This window comes from Tasmannia lanceolata, unplaced genomic scaffold, assembly GCF_043159265.1.
Source record: "Tasmannia lanceolata isolate RefF3 unplaced genomic scaffold, GAP_Taslan_0.1 ptg000020l, whole genome shotgun sequence".
Lineage (NCBI taxonomy): Eukaryota > Viridiplantae > Streptophyta > Magnoliopsida > Canellales > Winteraceae > Tasmannia > Tasmannia lanceolata.
The window spans coordinates 33,526,325-33,548,025 of record NW_027518697.1 but is presented as its reverse complement, the minus strand read 5'-3'; the positions used below and the strand labels follow the sequence as shown (position 1 = coordinate 33,548,025).

General features: G+C 37.9%; 1 protein-coding gene across 3 annotated transcripts; it reads right to left on the bottom strand.

The window, feature by feature from the left end:
- Window positions 1-66: 66 nt before the first annotated feature.
- LOC143854679 (uncharacterized) lies at window positions 67-20,915 on the bottom strand. 3 transcript variants are annotated; one of them, XM_077364757.1, is made up of 10 exons: window positions 20,732-20,912; window positions 20,217-20,267; window positions 5,470-5,577; window positions 4,959-5,381; window positions 2,158-2,579; window positions 1,234-1,333; window positions 1,090-1,149; window positions 872-955; window positions 668-787; window positions 67-553 (listed from the first exon to the last, which is right to left on the bottom strand). In XM_077364757.1, the coding sequence occupies exons 1-10, from the start codon at window positions 20,780-20,782 to the stop codon at window positions 245-247; spliced, it is 1,728 nt and encodes a 575-aa protein (XP_077220872.1). In that variant the 5' UTR covers window positions 20,783-20,912; the 3' UTR covers window positions 67-244. The 3 variants fall into 3 exon arrangements, with proteins under 3 accessions (XP_077220872.1, XP_077220873.1, XP_077220874.1); XM_077364759.1 differs by having other exon boundaries at window positions 399-548; window positions 20,732-20,915; XM_077364758.1 differs by lacking the exons at window positions 20,217-20,267; window positions 20,732-20,912 and adding an exon at window positions 7,108-7,165 and having other exon boundaries at window positions 69-553.
- Window positions 20,916-21,701: the final 786 nt, after the last annotated feature.

Sequence of the window (21,701 nt, the reverse complement as noted above, 5' to 3'; positions counted from 1 at the left end):
TGACAAGCTTAAACTTTTTCCAATCTTTAATGCCATTTTCTAGACTAATTTTAGTGATAGTATGAATTTATACGTATTTTCAAGTGTTTCTACTAAGAAACCGCTAGTGCATAGTTTGTAGATTATCTTTGTGAAATTGATATTCACATCAATATTAGCAGGTTCTAGAAAAAAAATAAGAAAAGAAAACTTCCCCTCATTTCCTTGGTCTTTATGATATCCCTACGAAAGTATCCAAGAGGCATTACATGGCTAATAAATATTGGAATTCAAACTCATATGGCATAATTTTCACAATGTCTTCAGTCTTCCCATTGTTTTGGTCCCTGAGGCACTCCATCATTGATTTTCTGAGCGACCCTGATGTTGGCAATTGGTTGCATACCCACTCAACAAATGACTCCATGTCACTTGCAACATCAAGCATGTTCCATATCAAAAGCTTTGGGATCATGAGCCTTTTTGTGCTAGTTACTACAATGGAAGCTTGTAGGTACTCTAACTTTGATTTTTCTAGCTCAGCTGAGACACCATCAGCTGTGTATATCCTAACCTAAACATTAGATTTGGGTGTTAGAAAACATAAGCAAGAAATAGTTAAAGTAAAAAACAGTTCAACTTTAAACATAGTTTTTACAAATTAGAACTACAAAATGTTAATACTTACAGCTGGAGAAGATCTATTGCCACAACAAAGAGAAAAGGTGACGTTGGGTTCAGGGCGGTCGAGACCGTAGAAACTACGGACAACATCTTCTTTTATGTCCTTTTCACCCTTCCAATAGACCTATAAAAGAGCTCACGACAGAAGTTCATAACTTACATGGTACTATTATATTCGAGCCTAACAGAATGTAGCTGTAATACTTACTTCTTTAAGTTTAGATGACTGCCTTAGAATGAAATGTTCTATTGCTAGAGCATTCAGTTTGTTCCCTCCAATATTGAGCACGGCCTAGAATGAAACCATGTATTCAGAAGACACAAAGCATTATTTAACTGGAAGTTACATAAGCATAGGGACGATTGATTATGAAAACCCCTTGATTAACAATGAAATGGGTCTTGTAAGGAATAGCTAATATATACCTTGTTCGTCAATGCAAGCAATTTATGAGGACTGGAGGGTAGTCCATATTGGAGAAATCCCTAAAAACATCACAGAAAATTTTAAATTAGAATTTCACTTCTAAACATGAAACTTTTAAGAATGCAACTTTCGCCATACTATACATGCATGATGCAAGCATTGTACATGTTGATCCAAAATGCTAACTTCTGTTGGTAGCTCAAAAATCTCAAGTCCACATTACAGAGATTGTCCATCAAACCCCTGAAATATAGGAGGAAAAGAGAAAATTAAACGGAATTAGGTCATCATATGCATCGAAGTTAACCTATAATACTATTGAATAGGAGGAATTATATGCTAGTGTCTGGGCCTATTTTTCTCAAGAAAAATAAGAGTGGGTGAAAGTGGAAGTGGGGACCAAATGTTCAATGATTCAAACTTTTCATTTGTTGGTCCCTCTCATTTGCAATCTTAACTGTTAAACTTGTGGTTTGTAAATTGACAGTTTAGAATGTTTTGGAAGTAAGTTGACAACTTTTATCTGAGCCGTCTTGTTTGGGTCCGTGTTTTTCCCTACATAGTCAGAATTCCATTGATGCTGTTGAGTTACGACCACATAAACTGATCAAACCTTGTACTCGATGCATCACACCACCAAGTCGACTACGATTTGCTTTGACCGCATTTTGGCCAAATCCGGAGTTTGAAACACTTCATTTATCAGTTTTTTATTGGTAATTTATTATGTCCCCATTCGTTTTGGGGAATTAATTTTGAGCCCAAAAAAATATTGGAAATCTTGAATCCAATAGTCAGTTTGGACTCAAAATCAATTTGCAAAATCCAAAAGTAACGGGGCCTAAGAAAATAATGGATACTAATACAGTAAAAAATCATGAAATATTGATATTATTAAAATAAAATTTTACTTGAAAAGGGCAATTTATCATTCTAAAATTGTTTAAGAATATCCATGTGATGTATTTGTGATATGATAAATAAGCCTGTAAATTGACCATTTTATCGGATTGGACTCATATCGCTTACATACCGTGATGTATCGACTATATATATAATAAACTCACCTTAATTTTGTTAACAAGGTTGTAGCACTAGAAATGCCTTTCATGTCCAATGAACTTGATGTGCATCTGACAAAATTCTTGTAAGGTCCAATATCCCTAGGAAGGGAGTCTTCAATGTCAAAAATACCATATGGGTCTTGTTGCCCAAATTCCCTCTGGTTGGCCTTAGAGTTTAAGCTACTCTCAGTCCTGTGACTTCTTGAGCCTGAAGATGAGTGAATAGACCTTGCAACAACACCTGATTTCTCAAGTTCCAATGCCTTAGTTGTTCTAATTAGTCTCAAGAAAATGCACATCAAGCATTTCATGATGCTCTCAGATAGCTTGTTGGGTGGCCACTTCTGACTGTTCTCTAATGGACTTGAGTAGGGTGAAGAGCTTAATGTAAACTTGAAGGCAAGATCAGAGTCACGTTCAACTGGCTGAAAGGAAAATTTGAGCAATTCTTTCATGATATATAAGAGAAACGATGAACGATGAAAGAAAACAACTTACCGCCATTGCTAAGGCCATGTTTGTTTTGGATTTTGAGAACCAATTGCAGGTCCAAAACTAATTTTTGGACTCAAATTTATGTTTAGGCTCTGTTTGTTCTGGATTTTGAGAACCGATTTGTAAGTCCAAAATGATTATAGGACTCAAAAGTTAACTTAAATTTTGAGTCCAATAATCAGTTTTGGACTCAATCGGTTCACAAAAGCCAAAGCAAACAGGGCCTAAAGGATCCACGCCAATTCATGGGGGTGCCATTACCAAAACAACAAAGTAGAGATCATTTCCTTTTCCATTAAATTTGATATCTGATAGCAGTTCGGAGCCACAAAAAATATCATGAGCTAATCACTGAAGTGCTTAATAAAGTAAGGAGTGCCTTTACCAAAGCAACGAAGAGGGGACAACATTTTCTTTTGGCTAGTAATATTGGCACTCCCATGTTTTTATAATTGCACTAATTGATCCTCTCTTATATTTATTTAAACAATCGTAAAAGGCTGTTACAGTTCCCAAAAAGCTCGCGAAAGCAAATTAAAAACAGACAATCTGAGTTTATGCAATTATTAAAGCATGATAGTGCCTGTATCAATAGCCTTTTCTTTTTACAGAAATTATGTTTATATTATGGTAATTTTACCTATAAATCCCTAATCGACAAAATATATCCAGTTGGTCCTTTTCTTTCCAAAGATTATAACTTTTAAAAATTATTTTAAGGAGTCCTTAATTACTATTATGTTATTATGGTAAAATAGCATGTATGATGCATGGAGGCAAAAACAATAAAAATAAATTCTACCAAGGAGAACAAACAAAAACATAAAAATATGCGCAATTAGCAAGATTCACAAATTTATAATGGGCGCTGCATTGATCAGATATCTGTTGCGTGCCTTATTTACATTTTAAATTATTTACTTATTTTTTACTTTTTGTTTTAACTTCTTTTTTATTACTTTTCTATTGAAGTTTTAGTGTAGAATTCAAAATTAATAATTTTCTTTTTAATTTTTTTATTGATTCTCTTTGGATAAATTTGGACAAGATTCTCTTCCTTGGATAGAAATATTTTAAAAATAATCCAAACAATCTGAAAAAGAAAAAACTCCATTTCTTTATCTTACTACAGTTTCTTCATTAGTTTTGTCATTCGTTGAATTCTTATGGTATTTAAGTGTTTTCTATCTTCTGGATACTATTAAAAGAAAATAAAACTCAGAGAAATTATATGTTGAATGGACGTATAAACACGTACTCATTATCCAATTTATCCTATCCTTGATGTTTGATCCAACAACAGCTTACTTTTTGAGGAGCTGCCGTTGGATCAAATATCAAGGGTGGTACTTATATCGTAGCATCTTTACGTGTTTATACGGCCCTTCTTCATATAATTTCTCATAAAATGCTTATTAATTTATTTCGTAATTTTTTTATCTTTTGAAACAAAAGAATTTAAAAAGTGCTAGATACGTATATAAAAATTATTTAAATGAATAAATAAGAAATATCAGGTAGTCACATATGGCTACTTTTTTAGATCAGTGTAAGTGATTTAGGACACATTGGGGCCGGAACAATGAAATTTTTTTCATGATAAATTAGTTTATCAAGTAGTGAGAGGGGCGGATGGGAGGAGAGACTTGAGAGGTCAATTTGGGTGGAGTTTTTTCTTTCCTTTTTTTTTCTAGGCTTTTCTTACCCTCTCCTCACTCAGTCCCTCCAGTTTCTACCCCTCTACCACCATCCCTCACCATCCCTCACCACTGGGTAAAGCTAATTGTCCATGAAAAATAATCATGGTAGCCAGACATGCCCTTAAATGGAAAGGAGAAATGGTTGTCTTCTTTAGAGAGAGATTAGGGGGGATTTAAACAGATGTCGAAGCCTATTAAAATTTGCAGAAAAGTTCTCAGTAGCAGATTAAAAAAGAAACAACAAGGCGAGTTCAGCCCATTATCAAAACATGGTAGTAAGAATATCAATAATTTTGAAATTTTGGGAGTCATATGAAACAAACCGTTGTATTATTGAGCTTCAGCTCGGTAATATGATGGAGTAACAATTTAGTTATTCTCTAGTCTCCCATTGATGGAAATGATGGGGTCGGCTTATGTATAGGTGGGGACCCATGCAAGAATGTGTGGGTCCACAACATTGCATGTGTAGGTCCATCATTTCCACCAATTTAAGTAATGTCGGTTAACTAATTATTTGGTACTCCGGCTGAGCACTTAATCTATAGATGATTACATTGAATCTTAGTTTAGATTAAAACCAAATGAACGGAACAAAATTAGGCTTACCTTGGACTTTGGATGCTTTGGGGGTAGCTTGTATGTGGAATGCTTCTCTATCTTCCCACTTTTTCTTAATCCAGCCTCCTTTTGACTTTCTTTTTGATCGACGATTGAAATTGAGTTTCTGATGTTTTCGTTTCTAGTAAAATCATTTGTGCTATAGTTGCCTTTAATTGCTTGATTTATGAAGAACATAGCTTTGGCTTCAGATGGTCTTCTTTCATGCTTCCCTTTGGGTTGGGGTGGTGCTGAAGAGTGGTCAGGTGATGCAATGTTGCTTAGACTCCCAACTTGCCATTGTTTTAATTTTGAAGCTTCTGTTAGTCCTTTTTGCTCATGATTAAGACTGCTTTGAAGGTGGCTTATTTCACGTTCGAGTCGAGCAATCTCCCCCTCTACCATTGCTAGTTCTGCCAAGAGCTCCTTCATCTAAGTTCATGAAAGAGTTATCAAAACTTTAGTCGATCTTCTTTTGATAGCTCTAAATGACTTCAAATTTTAACATCTCTCTCACTACCTTTGGAGGAAGGAAGTTTGGGATAGGGGGAATGGACCCATGCATTGTCTGGTGCAAAAGTTTGTTCACCTTTGCTTCATGATCAAGCATTTTATGAAGCTCATCAACCTAGGAAAATGAAAATTAGTAAAATAAATCTTAATAAGCACATTAATTTGTTTTAGTGTAAGAAATAATCACTACATATATGAGTATGTTGGCAATTTCACAGCCGACCCACTTTTTAGGGAGGGAAGTGCCACCTCATATGAATTAAGGGCCCGTTTGATACCTCATGCATTTGTATTTTGATTTGGATTTGAGTTTTGGATACAAAATACATCAATCATCTTCATGATCATGGTTTAAAAGAGAGAGAAAGAGAGAGAGGGAGGGAGGGAGGCAGGGGCGATGCCAGAATTTTTGCACAAGGGGGGCAAAAATTATAGTAATTTTTTATCTATCTTAAAATTAAGATAGAAAAAATTTCTATCTAAAATTTTGCACAAGGGGGCAAAAATTATAGAAAATTTTGCACAAAGAAGGGAGATAAAAATGGTAACATTAAAATTTTAAACTTATTTTCTATCTTAGGTATGATTGGAAAAGGGGGCATATTTTTAAAAAAGGGGTAAGTATAAAAAATATTAAAAAATAAAGGTATATATATATTTTTTCCAAAAAATAAGGGGGGCAATTGCCCCCCTTTCCTTACAAGTGGCATCGCCCCTGGAGGGAGGGATGTCTAGCTGCCGGAGCAACGTCGAAGAGCAGCGACGGTGAAGGAAGTTGCCACAAATATTGATTTCCAAATAATGTCTCGCAGAATAGATTCGAAAATCGGAATTTTTTGCACTGCTGTAGCTGATTTGGAAATCTAAGGATCTGATCCAGTTAAAAACATCAACTAAATCCAAATCTAAATCTTGTGGGTATCCAAATGTGGCCTAAATGAATAAGTTAAATTCCACTATAAGGTGATACTTTTCTCTTTAAAAATATGATCATGAGCTGTTGATCAACACCTTGACCAAAAGATGCCAATGAAGTGATGATCAATGAGGTAAGATCACCCAAACATGATAGGATCATCGGTAATATGCCAGGCTAATGGTTCCCACCTGATCAACTGAGCCGAATCAGCCGATCATCATGAAGTGCTACGTGTATGTTGATCTTCATCACTTAGAAAAAAAATTCTCCGGAAAGAAAATAGAAAATTGGTAGTCCCTACGACATCCCCTCCTGACTTAAAATTTGAGTAGGTTTGAAAAAGGATCTTAGTGGATTTTAAATGCTCTAGAAGTGGGGTCCCGTGTTCTTCAAAAAGTATTATAGGGCCGACTTCATAGTAAAGAGATACAAAACACAAAACTGTTTTGAAGAAGTTCACTCTCGCTTACATTCTGGAGAACTTCGTGTTGTACTTTATAGAGTTTCTGTGTATACAGATTATATCCAGTTTGAAAATTTAAAAAAAAAAACATAAAGATAATTCCATCGTTACAGAAGATAAGAGTATCAAATAATATAGTTGGAGAAAGACTCAATCCCCTCAAGCCATGTCCCACACTCCCACATGTAGATACAGATAACTGTGCAGTTGAAAATATCTATAGAGTTTGGATTGGAGAGATATTCTGGAGATGGAAAAAATACCTTCTCGTAACTGCCTCCTCAAGCCTTATTCCCATGGAGAAAAAAATGAGGATGAAAAACCTCTATAGTTCTCTTGAAGAGTCCAATGCAATATCCTCTTTATTGCTTTGTGGGCCTCCTTCCAACTTGTGGGTGAACCATCCAATGACTTGATCGACCGGATCAAGTCTTGTGTTTCTATGCTCCCTGTCAAACTGGACGGTGGTTTAGACTAGATGCCAAGTTTGACACGTAAGCCAGTAAACACAATACGAGACAACAGCTTAGTCAAGATATCGGCAAGTTGTTGATTTGATGGAACAAATAGTGTGATTAAGGATCCAGGGGCCACTTTCTCAAGTACAAAATGATGATCAATCTCAATATGATTTGTTCGCGCATGAAACACACGGCTGATACTCATGTATAAAGCACTAACATTGTCGCAAAATAAGATGGACGGCCACGATTGTGAAATACCAAGATCACGGAGAAGAAAAGATTGTTGGACAGTTGCCTTATTTCCCACTGTGTATTGTGGGACGGCAGAAGCAAAATAGAAGGTGATTCTCTAGGTTTTGGAAAGTGAAAACCTAGTTATAAAAATCCTTTCTATTCACACAACAAGTGGGTTTTTTGGCAAAAGCTTGGGCGTGGGTTTTCCTTCCGTGTGTGGGCTGCAAGAGAGAAAGAGAGAAACGAAGAGAGACAAAGTGAGAAAGAGAGAGAAGGGAAATAAGAAGTGGGCTTCCTCTTAGGTTATTCTCTTGGGGTTTTTCTTGGGTTTTCTTGTGGGTTTCTCTTCGGTTACTCTCTTGTACGGTCTTGGGTTGAGAAGCAAGGAAAGGGTTGCGGGTTTTGGGTTAAATCCATTGTAATCCTTGTATATTGTTTTTCTCATAGTGGAAGATAGTGTTTCTCGCCCGTGGAGTAGGCTTGGCCCAACCACGTAAAATCTTGGTGTTCATCTTGTGACTTGATTTGTTTATTTTACTTTTGTGTTTAATTTGTGCACGATCGGATTGTTTTGCCCAGCGGATTTTCTCAACAAGTGGTATCAGATCTCAGGTGGAGCGATCGTCGAGGCCGGGTGGAATTATTGTGGGTGTTGTGGTTAAGAGCGATTTTTTGGGGTGGAAAGATTGTCAAAGAAGATTCTTGTTCGAGGTGGAGCGCTACACCTAGAAGTGCGAAGTAATCTGAGATGGCGGTAAAATCAAGTTCTACCCAGTTCAACATCGACATATTTGACGGAAATGGCAGCTCACCCTATGACAGATGTGGGTGAAGGACATCCTAGTTCAACAGAGCTTGGCTAAGGCGTTGAAGGGAAAGGATGGGAAGGCGGAGAAGATAACTAATACTGAATGGGAAGATATTGAGTCGAAGGCGGTCAGCACGATTCAACTATGTCTGGCAGATAGCGTTATGTTTAACGTTATGAAAGAAGAAGATCCACCTAAATTATGGGAGAAGTTGGAAAAGCTTTATATGTCAAAAAGCTTGGCCAACCGATTGTATCTGAAGCAACAATTGTACGGGCTGAAGATGCAGGAGGGTGGGAATCTTCTAGAACACATTACGATGTTCAACGAACTTGTGAATCAGCTCCACAAGATTGATTAAAAGTTGAAGAAAAGAAGACAAGGCCCTTTTGCTTCTTACCTCTCTTCCTGATTCATATGCCAACCGGTGACGACTTTATTGTATGGTAGATAAAGTTTGAAGAAGTCACGGCATCGCTCTTATCGAATGAGATGCGAAAGAAACCTATTCTTGGTGGAAGTGAAGAGCACGGGTTGGTTGTTCATGGTAGGAATCAAAGAGGAAGGTCGTCTGACAGGGGATCAGGAAAAGGCAGGTCAAGATCCAGGGTCGATGGAAAGGGTGTGCAATGTTACCGCTGCAAGGAAAATGACCACATTAAGCTGGATTGTCCGAAACGAGCTGACCAGGCGGACAATGGTACTACGAATATGGCGGTGGTTGTAACGGATGAACAGAGCGAAGAGTTTGGAGATATTCTCACAGTCCCCACAGGTAATCACACTTCTCCTCATGATGTGTGGATTTTAGATTCAGGGTGCTCTATTCTTGTATGCTGCAGGAGGGAATATTTAGATACGTTCAAGGAGACAAGGGCAGGTGTAGTGTCCTTAGGTGACGGGTCTACTTGTGACGTCATGGGAGTTGAGACGGTGAAGATCAAGATGTTTGATGGAGTGGTTCGTACTTTGGGTGGTGTGGCGTATGTCCCAAATTATGGAAGAATCTAGTATCCCTATAGTTAGGGAATTTTCAGATGTGTTTCCTGAAGACCTCCCAGGTCTACCTCCGAATAGAGGTTGAATTTACTGTTGATTTGGCTCCTGCAACGGTGCCTATTTCTAAGGCCCCGTATCGTATGGCACCTTTGAAAATGAAAGAACTGCTAGAGAAGGATTTTGTGCGACCCAGTGTTTCACCTTGGGGAGCACTAGTTCTATTTGTTAAGAAGAAAGATAGAAGTATGAGATTATGTATAGATTACAGAGAATTCAACAAGGTTACCATAAAGAACAAATATCCACTTCCGTGAATAGATGATTTGTTTGATCAATTGCAAGGGGCATGTGTGTTTTCTAAGATCGACCTTCGATCGGGTTATCATCAACTTAGAATTAAATCAAAAGATATTCCAAAGATGGCCTTCCAGACTCAGTATGGCCATTATGAGTTTCTTGTTATGCCATTTGGATTAACCAATGCCCCGACACTTTTATGGACCTGATGAACATGATCTTTAGACCATTGTTAGATCAATTTGTGGTTGTGTTCATCGATGACATCCTGGTATACTCTAAAAGTCGGTCTGACCACGAGTATCACCTCAGAGTTGTTTTAGAAACGTTAAGAAAAGAAAAGCTGTATGGGAAACTGAAAAAGTGTGAATTCTGGCTCGACTCAATCTTTTTTTTGGGTTATGTGGTCTCTAAAGACGGAGTATCTGTAGACCCAAAGAAGGTTGAGGCGGTAATGTTATGGAATAGACCGAATAATGTTCCAGAAATTCGTAGTTTTCTGGGTTTGGTGGGTTACTACCACCGCTTTGTTCAGGACTTTTCGCGTATAGCTACCCCTTTGACACGTTTGACACGGAAGGGGACAAAATTTGTTTGTGAAAAGAGTTTTCAGGAGTTGAAACAAGGGCTAGTTTCCGCTCCCATCCTAACCTTGCCTGTTAGTGGAATGGGATTTGTGATTTAAAGTGATGCCTCAAAGAAAGGCTTAGGATGTGTGTTAATGCAGAATGGCAAAGTGATTGCGTATGCATCACGCCATTTGAGACCTTATAAAGAGAACTATCCTACTCATGATTTAGAATTGCAGCCGTTGTGTTTGCTCTAAAAATTTGGAGGCATTATCTGTATGAAGAACCTTGTGAAATTTTCAATGATCATAAGAGTCTGAAATATATCTTTACTTAGAAAAAATCTAATATGAGACAGAGGCATTGGTTAGAACTATTGAAGGACTACGACTTAACCATAAGTTATCACCCTGGAAAGGTTAATGTGGTAGCTGATGCTCTAAGTCGGAAGTCGTCTGTGAATTTGGCAACTTTGATTACTTCACAAAAGTATATTTTAGAAGACCCCCGAAGATCAGAGATAGAAATTCGTGGTCCAGACTTTGGGGTACTGATGACAGCACTTCACGTTCGGCCCACATTGCAAGAAAGAATCAGAATAGCTCAGGAATCTGACCCAGAACTTTGTAAAATCAGAAATAAGTTAGAAGAAGGATCTGACTCTGAATTCCGAATTTACAATGACGGTACCTTGATGTTTGGTAACCGCATTTGTGTTCCGAATGACTCTGTTTTGAAAAAATGAAATTTTGAAGGAAGCGCACAGTTCGCGTTATTCTGTACACCCTAGAGGTACAAAAATGTATAAGAACTTGAAAGGAAATTTCTGGTCGAATAATATGAAAAGAGAAATATCCTAGTATGTATCTCAGTGCTTAACTTGTCAGGTGATTAAGGCAAAACATCAAAGACCACCTGGAACACTGCAACCACTTCCGATCCCATAATGGAAGTGGGAGGAGATCAAGATGAACTTTGTGTCAGTCTTACCTCATACTCCCTCAAGTAATGATTCTGCATGGGTAATTGTGGACAGATTGACAAAGACAGCTCATTCATACCCATTAGAACCGGCCTGACACCTGGAAGGTTGGCCGGATTGTATGTTGATCAGATAGTTAAGTATCATGGTGTGCCTAAAGTCATTGTATCTAATAGGGACACCCACTTTGTATCTCAGTTTTGGAACAGTTTGCATTCTGCAATGGAATCTTCCCTTAAATTCAGTACGGCTTTCCATCGTCAGACAGATGGACAATCTAAAAGAACCATTCAAAGTCTAGAAGACATGCTCAAGGCTTGTGTTATGGATTTGAAAGGATCTTGGGATGATTATCTTCCCTTGATTGAATTCTCTTACAATAATAGTTATCAGGCAAGTATTCAGATGTCACCTTTTGAGGCCCTCTATGGGAGGAGATGTAGATCACCTATATGTTTGGATGATGTAGGTGAGAGGAGACTCTTAGGACCGGATTTGTTTCAGAAAGCAGTGGATGAAATCCAATTGATTAGAAAGCATCTTCGATGACACAAAGCCGGCAGAAGAGCTATGCAGATGTCAGACGAAGAGAATTAGAATTTCAGATTGGGGATAAGGTACTTTTGAAAGTATCACCCACAAAGGGAGTGACGCGGTTTGGGGTTAGAGGAAAACTCAGCCCAAGATTTGTAGGACCTTATGAAATATTAGAAAAGATTGGAAAAGTGGCTTATCGATTAGCTTTACCTCCATCGTTATCTGGAGTACACAATGTGTTTCATGTGTCTATGTTACGAAAGTATGTTCTGGATCAGAATCATGTGATTGAATTAGAACCTCTGAATCTGAGAGAAGATATGTCATTTGAAAAGCAACTTGTCCGTATTGTGGATGGTAAGGACCAAGTTCTCAGGTGAAGGACTATTCCATATGGAAAGTTCAGTGGCGGAATCACTCACAACGTGAAGCCACCAGGGAGCTAGAAGACAAAATGAGATCGAAATATCCGTTTCTGTTTGAAAATTCAGGTACGTGATTAGAAAATTTCTAGGACGAAATTTTTGTAAGGAGGGTAGAATGTAAATACCCATAATACCCCCTTTAAAGTTTTCGTCCCCCCTTCTAAAGGAGGGGCGTTTTTGTCCGTTTGTATTTGACTCCGATTAGGGCTTACTAAGAAAGCCTATAAATTCATTGTTTTGTGGCTTAAACAAACCCTAAACATTTTGTTTAACCCTTGAGACAGAATTCAGAGAAAGAGGACTTCACCAAGGAGATAGCGATTTCGAAGTCGAAGCCGCGAACCAAGGTAAGATTTATGAACTATGAAAGATTTAGAATATTAGAAACCCTAAAACAAGGGTTTGATAAGTAGAAAGAAAGAAGAATTGTGGTTAATTGGATTAGAAATAAGAAAACTTTGGATTGATCTTGAGTTCTTGGACCTAATATTATTTTACGATTCCAACGAACTCAGTCGATTAGTAAGAATCTAAATTCAGAAAATTGTGTTTTGGAGATTCGAATAAGAATCTTTAGCAATTTTTCTTAAATCATACGTTTGAATTCGGAGCGTGAAATTGGGTTTGGTGGATTCCTCTCGTCGATACGATTCCATTGGATCTGACCTCACGCAATTTGGAGTCCGAACGAAGAAGATATGATGTGTTTAAGGTTTGAGAAAATTGGGTAAAAACCCAAGAAAAGCAGGTTTTCGAAGAGCAGCCGACTGGTTGGGCCAGTCGACTGGCTCGCCCAAAACTATGTTTTTCTTTAAAACAGTAATTGAAGGGCAGTCGACTGGTTGGGAACCCTAGAACCGTGCTTTGAAATTTGAAACAGTTGTTGATGGGAAGTCGACCGAACCAGTCGACTGGCGCGCCAAAATTGCTTTTTGAGATCAAAATAGTAGTGAGGGACCAGTCGACTGGAACACCTTTGATGTTCAAAAATTTTTCTGAATCTGAAGTTTTGAGTTCTGGATTTTGATTCTTTGGCTTTTGGGTTACCTTTTTGGGCCCTTATATGTTACATATGTGCTGTTCAGATTAGGGTATTGAATCGTAATCAAAAGTTAAGAAGGGAACCAAACATCTTTGAGGTACGTAATAATGTACTACTTTGGGTATTATGAACCCTTTTTCCTTTCAATCAGTATTGACTTTGTAAACCTGTATTAACACCTTTGAACTTCTGAATTAGCTTTAAGTCTAGCATGACATCTGTTTCATCTACCGTTACTCTGAAATAACTGTTCTGAACTCTGAACCTTTGAAATAACTACTCTGAACTCTGAACCTCCGACCCTATCAGTTTGAACTTTGAATCATTGGAACCATTGGAATAATTAGAACTATCTAAATATGAACCTCTGAACCTACTTTTGGACACCTTCTGAACACTTATGTGGAGGCTTGGATTATTTCTAAAAGTCTGCCATATGGGGGTAGTACAATTGGGAAATTCTGAAACCGACCGTGGGGGTAGTACACTGGAACTTCTGGCCCGTTAGTGGGAAAAAACGCTGGCCTTGTCGACTTGTATCTGAACTTGAGAAACTAGTTTCAACACCGTGGACTGTCGGTGTCTAAGCGATAACATGTCTTCTAGACCATGCCGATGACTTTGAAGTGTATATGAATTCTGAAAACCTTTGAATTTGACCAGAACTTAGACTTTGAATTTGCTTTATTGCCCCTTTAAATCAGAACCTTATTTGACATACACTATATCTACTTTGTGTCTACTGTTCAGTTGAGAAATTCAGTATTCAATTTTGACTTTGTTATCTGGCCCTATTGAACCCCATTATACTTAGACTGTACTTAGAGTAGTGCTTTATTATGTACTGAGCTTTTCAGCTGACTGTGGTCATATAACATTTTTTTACGTCTTGACCCTGGTGAGGTTAACGAGGAACAGGACGTGTAGCTTTGGATTTGGACTTTGGCTCAGAGAATTAGTTTAGTTATTTTAGTTTATTAGGAAGTGAGTACTTTAAATAAGATGTAAAGACTTTACTATTTTATTTTGCTTTGACTCTGGGGAGCGATTGGATTTGATTTGAATTCGATGGGTCCGCATCAATTGAACTTTGATATATTTTAGTTATGAAATGCCAGGTTATTTCTGTTATTGATTTGTAGCCTTGAACATTTGTGAGATTCGTCTTGCAGGTGTACGGCGCTGTCATGTCCTACGCCCAGGGTGGGGTTTGGGGCGTGACAGTTTGAATGTTGCACAGTAACAAGAGCTTGAGGTACATCATCGGGTTCGTAGCTATTGTCCCATCGCTTTTCAGAATTTTATGCATCATGTCCCTTCTTATTACAAATCTTACAGATCACAATGAATTCCGTGTTATGATTTTCATTTTGATTACCTTGCTAATTGTTAGCCCGTGGCTGTCCTTGATTCTCTTGAGCTTGATTCATTTGACTAGTTTGGTGAAAACCTTTTCCCTTTGATGAAAAATATTGTCCGACTTTTTTTATTTTGATGGTTACTTTCTCAAGAACTTTCCCCATAGAATGCCATCAAGTGATTTGTGTATTCACTTTCATGGCTTTTACTACGCAACTCATGACACTGTAGTAGTTGAATGAGTTTAGCATAGGGCGGAACTTGTTGCTTCAACATAGTAGTAGCAAATGCTTCATATTTTGGACCAAGGCTAGTAAATAATGAGAATACCTTTCTTTTGTCAGTAACTGTCTAACAAATGGCATTAAGATTTCTTCAAGAGTTGCATATTTGATAAGAGTTGAAACTCCTTTGCCTCTGATCCTTGTCCTAAGGCTGCGATCAATGTGTTTCAGACATCACTAGCAGTTTTTAGTCAAACAACTATGCTAAGGACATCTTCGGATAGAGTTCCATTGATCAAAGCTTTGACAAACCGATCTGTTGAATCCCCAAATTTTAGGGATTTCAATAACCAACGATTTACGTTGGCTTGTTAGGTTTAGGCTATCTTTCATATTTATCTTTTAGTTTTCTTTTATTTATCCTTTAGTCTGATTGGTTGTAGAGTCCTAGTGTGTTGAAACTTGAGATCATTGTAGACGTTTATATTTTCTTATCTTTTAATGGAAAAGGTAGAGAAGAATTTGACTTAATTTCGTACTATTGTACAAGGGACTGGTTTCCCAAACGAACCATTATTTCACCTTCTTCTTGTCTACTTTTGGGTACCTATCATTTTGGTATCAGAGCAAGGTTTGATCTTGGCATGCCAAATAGATCTCATCCCTAGAGAAATTAGCCAGGTAAGAGAGAGTGGAGAAGTTGGAAGAGACCGTTAACAACTTGGCAAAGATGTTTTCCAAGTTCATGGAAAATCAAAATCAGAAATCAACGGAGGATGATGTTTCTGGTAGCAAGGGGATCTCTTTCAATGTTGAGAGTGGAGGAAATGAAACATCAAGGTCTGGAACTGCAGAAGGAACCATTCAAACAAGGTTCACTAGGCTGGAGTTCCCTCATTTCGACGGTTTTGATGATCTGATGGGGTGGGCATATCGTGCCGAGTAGTTTTTTCGTTTTCACCAAACTGCTGAAGATGTGAAGGTACCTCTCTCCTCATTTCACATGGAAGGAGAAGCCTTACAATGATTTCAATGGTACGAAAAAATACACAAGAATATGGAATGGAAGGATCTGAAAATAGCGCATTGTGTTTGGTTTGGCCCAACTGAATTTGAAGATTTTGATTCTGCCTTTAGTAAATTGCAGCAACAAGAGACAGTTCGTGAGTACCAAAAGGAATTTGAAAGATTAGCTAATATGGTGGAAGGGTGGACTGAAAAGGCCTTAGTTGACTCATTTGTAGGGGGTTTGAAGGAAGACCTTGGTGGTGAAGTTCTTGACAGTGACAATGAAGAAGAAGACGAAGAAGAACATCCGCCTTGAGGACAAGGCAATTTCCAAGGGGAAGGGAGTGTTGAATCCCCAAATTTTAGGGATTTCAATAACCAACGATTTACATTGGGTTAGGTTTAGGCTATCTTTCATATTTATCTTTTAGTTTTCTTTTATTTATCCTTTATGCTGATTGGTTGTAGAGTCCTAGTGTGTTGAAACTTGAGATCATTGTAGACGTTTATATTTTCTTATCTCTTAATGGAAAAGGTAGAGAAGAATTCGACTTAATTTCGTGCTATTGTACGAGGGACTGGTTTCCTAAACGAACCATTATTTCACCTTCTTCTTGTCTACTTTTGGGTACCTATCACGATCAATTCGAACCCATGGTGCATTATTTGGGTTCACAACTCTCTTGCCGTCAGATGAGTCTTTTTCTTGATCGCGGTGCAGGTGTGTTGCAGTTGATGAAACCAATGAGGTCTTGTCTTTTAATCAATGAAAGAATTTGAGTTTTCCTTAGAAGGAAGTTTATCTGTGTCAATTTTAAGGACACAAAAATTGGCTATGTTAAGGTGGTGAGGATAGGAGTAGGTTGTTGAAGAAGGTGAAGGAGTTGACGAGGTTGAAAAATCGTGAGAAGTTCTTCCTTTGGTAGGCTCTTATACCATAAAGAGATACAAAACACAAAACTGTTTTGAAGAAGTTCACTCTTGCTTACCTTCTGGCGAACTACGTGCTATACTTCATAGAGTTTCTGTGTATACAGAATACATCTAGTTTGAAATAATAATAATAAAAAGATAATTCCATCGTTACAAAAGATAAGTGTGTCAAATAATATGGGAGTTGGAGGTAGACGCAATCCCCATAAGTTGGGTTGGGAGATATTCTGGAGATGGAAAAATATCTATTCTGAACATAAATAGAATGGAAAGATCTCCACAAACATAGTTATCAAAACATAACAACCCAGGTTTAAATTCATAATGATGGGAAACTCGGTACTGTTTTGAACATATATGCAATATTTTAGTAACACACTCTAAACATTGAATGATGTACCAGGATATGTTGAAGATGAAGACAATGGGTTCTGCTCTCTGATGAATTAACTTTCGAGTTGAGCAACTCTCCGACGGCATCGACCTAAGGAAGAGGAAGATGCTTGAATACGTCAGCACAATGTGGTGTCAAACGGCGACACGACGAAGTTGGAAATGAGGGTTTCACTATTCCGGCACAATATCGATGATGGTTTACCTAATCGAAAATGAGGGTTTCACTGTGTCGACGAAGAAGTTTAACATGAGGGTTTCTCTGTATAAATCGTCGTAGAAGATGATGAAGAAAATGAGGGTTTCACTACTATGGAAGAACATTACGTAGGTATGGAGATTTTTCTACATAAATCAACCAAAATGTCAATGAAAATGAGGGTTTTACTTCTATGGATGAAAAAGATAACCAAATTAGAATGAAGGTTTCAATGGTAATAAAGAAGAAGACATCGGAATGAGGGTTTCTGATGCAGGGAGCGTAGAGCAGCAATACCAATATAAAGATCAACACAAGAAGCGACTAAAATAATCTCGTGGGGGTTTGAAAACCCATGCCACTGTTTGGAGCAAAACTTCAATATAACACGTGAAAGGAGCGAAGCTCCTTCACCCATGTGAAAGAGCCCATGCTCTCTTCACAAGTGATGTCCAAAAAAAGCTTTATTCTATCCATCTTTCTTTTCTCATGCCATTACATTATATAAAGAGCAAAAATCTAAGAATAGCAACCCTAAATTCTTGCCTAAATATTATTCTCAATCTTCTAACTAAAGCAACGTAAAAAAATGTAGAAACATGACTAAAATATTCCAAAAATAGCAATCACGTAATATACATATATCATATCCGTAAAATGCCTATAACTTAGCCAAATCAAGCTGAAATGGCGTAATCTTGGGCTCTTTAGATAGGTAATCGAAAAAACCTTTCTAAAAACACTAAAATCAAGCTAAAAGAACAAGATTTGATGCACTAAAAAATACAAAAAAAAAATGATGAAAATAAAAAATAAAAAATAAAAACTTGTTCATCGCAATACGTTCTGCATCAGTTTTTCTTAATAAATCAACCAATTTGGCAATGAAAATAGGGTTTCACTGGTATGACTGAAGAAGAAGTCGGTTTCTCTATATAAATCGACTATGCAAATGGCAATGAAAAGAGGGTTTCACTGGTAAGAAATCGGACTGAGGTTTTCTCCGTAAATCGACGAAGAAGTCCGAATGTGGGTTTCATTGTTGTGTATATATCGAACAAGAAGAAGACAGAAATAGGGTTTTACTGTTGTAAATAGATGAAGAAGATGACTACGCTTGCAATAGCTATTATCCACACACAACGTCTTTTTTTGGAGAATTGCGAATTATGATTTCTTAACAATTTCTGACTGGAATCTTGCCTTTGAGAGGATTTTGACTGATGGAATCAGCTTCTCTGTATAAATCGACCATGCAAATGGCAATGAAAAGAGCGTTTCACTGGTATGGCTGAAGAAGTAATTGGACTAGGGGTTTCTCCATATAAATCGACTAAGAAGTCGGTAGTAGGGTTTCATTGTTGCGTATATGTCCAAAAAGAAGAAGACGGAACGAGGGTTTCACTGTTGTATATAGACGAAGAAGATGACTACGCTTGCAACAGCTATTTTCCGCCCACAACGGCCTTTTTTTCGAGAATTGCAAATTGATATTCGTGACATCAATTTGTCACTGGAATCTTGCTTTTGAGAGGATTTTGAGCGATGGAATGCGAGCCTCCACGTCATTGCAATAGAATAACACGTCATTTTACAATCCATCGAAGGTGGGCAACCAAATGCTCGAATAAACAAATTCCACATGAAACTGAACTAAAATTCCATTGGAGTCTACCCAAAATGGTGCAACCGTACACACAGTGTCTTTGGTTGGACTAAGAGAGTCTCTTAACACGTCATTTTTTTTCTCACAGTAGAGAGTAAGGATGATTGGGAACAAGCACATTTTGGAGAGCGTACTACAGAGAAGATATTAAATTAAAAACATAAATTTAGGTATTTTCATCTATGCAATTTGGTTCCTTTCACAAGGAAATTCTGTAACGGTTAGGAGTTTTTTTTCGTAACGATCACCCTTGGTCCCTTGTGTGCCACAGGGATGTCACTGAACTTTTCATAAGTTGACTTGAACACAAATCCTGCTCATCGTGTTCCACCTTGATAAGATGATCCTAGGCCCTAAATCTATAAAGCCTTCTAGCCAATAAAAAATAAAGCCATGAATTTTGTTACCTGTAATATGAAGGATGTAATTGTCATGACAGACATCGATTAATCCTAGGGTGGAGGAATCACACCCGATCTTGGCTGCAGCAAATGTCTTTGCCCGATACCACACCCCGATGTGCCTCCTCAGGAGGTTTCTTCGGCTATTGTTGAGTTCTATGATTCATTATATTCTTCGGAAGGGAGTTTGCGTCCTATTCCTGAGGGAGTGGAGTTCAATAGTCTGACTTTGGAGGCAAGCTCGAAATTGGAACAACCATACAATACCTCCAACTAGCTCTAGAGAGAAAGCATCAAACCCTAGCTCTCTCCAAACCCTAGCTTTTACATGTTTACTAGAATGGCGATTGCAGACATAGGTAGGTACAGAATCAAAAGGCGTCCAGGAGGTATTGTGCTATTCTCTGGTCGTTTTCTCGGAACTCTGAGAATTTTCTCGGAGCTTCGAGAATGGTTCTCGGAACTCCGAAAACGTCGCGACAGCAATAGTAGACCATAACCATACACATCGCCTCTTGATTTTGTACAAGATCAACGGTCTGATTCCATATTCAATTGTTGGTTCCGGTTGTAGATAGGCCGTGAGGCAACAATCTTTCTTATGTACCGTTTCGATTGCAAGAAAAACAAATATTTGTAAAGGAAATTATTTTTCTTGAGAAACTTTTTTCTTTCCACAATTTAGAGGGGAATGATATGATTATTGTTCATTTAGATAGAGAGTATCATAAATTGAAAGCCCCCGGCCCCGTGTTAAATTTGAATAGGATTAGTTCAAGTTATCATTTTATTGTGTAAAAAAGGTACGTCTTAAAGGGAATCTAGACTTACCTCTTGTTCAAGCTCCATCTTCTTTTGTTGCCCACTAACCGTCTTATTTCTCTGGAAACGGAAAACGAAACAGAAACCCACTTCAAATTTCATGCATATATATAATATAGAAAATGATATTTCCACCCCGTTTTGCTTGCATTTTCCTGAAGATGACGTCATTTTTAGGAAAGACTGAAACGGGTGGAAATATCATTTTCCCGACAAAGAAACCTTCTGCTCTACTATCTATAATATCATTCTAATAGATATCTGCATTAGTTTAAAGAACAAATTGTCCTAGCTTAAGCCAATGCCCAAACCAATCTCTCTGCCAACCAAAGATCGATCTTCCAAACCGGGTAAGCTGGAATTGAACCCACGATTTTCTGTGTTGCGACATAATTGAATATTTTTAACCCAAAATTAGATATGTTCATAGCCATGACTTGATTAAACGTTGCGAACCTCACACCGAAACAATCCATTAACGATTAAAAATGACTTAAAAAGATAAAGAGTTCTTGGTTGCTTACTCTCGGATATGGCTCTGGAACTGGCATGTCCCCTTGACAGGCATTCGCCATTATGAGAAACTATTTTGAATTGAAGCTGATATTCCGGGCAAAACAGTCTGTGGTGAAATGTTCTTAAACGATGTTAAGTGGTTTGTTTCTGGTGAGAGAGGGACGGAAGCTTGGCATCCAAGAAATTTTGGGTGAGAGAATAGAATTTGGGTGTTGGAAGATGAAAAGGAGCTTTCCAAGTCCGTTTTCTTCCTAACTGTTTGTGGTGTGGGTAGGGCATCACGTACTAGGTGAGGTGGCGTAGCTTAGAATTGCAGTTTTTGCAGTTACTGTATTGGTTGTTGCTTATATACATAATCTAAGCATAGTTCAATCATGAAAATGACAATAATAAAAGGGAATGATATATTTGCACCTTTTTGCTTGGGACAGCCACCTCACTAGCTTCAAAAATAAAAAATACATCTTGGGCCCACATTTTCCAGGTAAACATGATCGGGTCCATTGATCTGACTTGTGGGCATAAATCTGGACAATTGCCATTGAGGTCACCTTGATCCGAAGATCTCACACTATTGATATATAAAGCCTCATCTAGTGTCCTGCCAAGAAAAGATCGATGCACGTTCAGTGCTGCTCAAAAACTTCCCAATGTCATGGTGAACTCACACGACTCGAGTCTCCTCCCTTTTACCTCGGTTTAGTTTTTGTTGCAGTCTGCATTTTGGCCAACCAAGTCAATCGAAATTCCTTAAGGGCCCGTTTGGATACCTCCCATTTTGTATTTGGATTTGGAATTGAGTTTTGAATACAAATTGAATAGATCCGGCAGCTCATGTAGAGGGAAGGGGTCACTTCTTAGTGGAGGGGAGACGTTGAGGAGCAAAGAGGGTGAAGGAAACTGCCAGATCTGTGGATTTCCAATTTCTTATTTCCACTGCAAATTTAGAAATTTGATTTTTTTTTCACTGTCAGCTGC

What these genes read in the sequence shown, in the direction of transcription:
- LOC143854679 (XM_077364757.1), bottom strand. Translation starts at nt 20,782, where the DNA reads ATGGCGAATGCCTGTCAAGGGGACATGCCAGTTCCAGAGCCATATCCG. An exon ending in AGATGGAGCTTGAACAAGAG is followed by an intron (nt 5,578 to 20,216) that starts GTAAGTCTAGAT and finishes TCATTTTCCTAG; the next exon opens with GTTGATGAGCTTCATAAAAT. An exon ending in AGTCATCTAAACTTAAAGAA is followed by an intron (nt 788 to 871) that starts GTAAGTATTACA and finishes GCTCTTTTATAG; the next exon opens with GTCTATTGGAAGGGTGAAAA.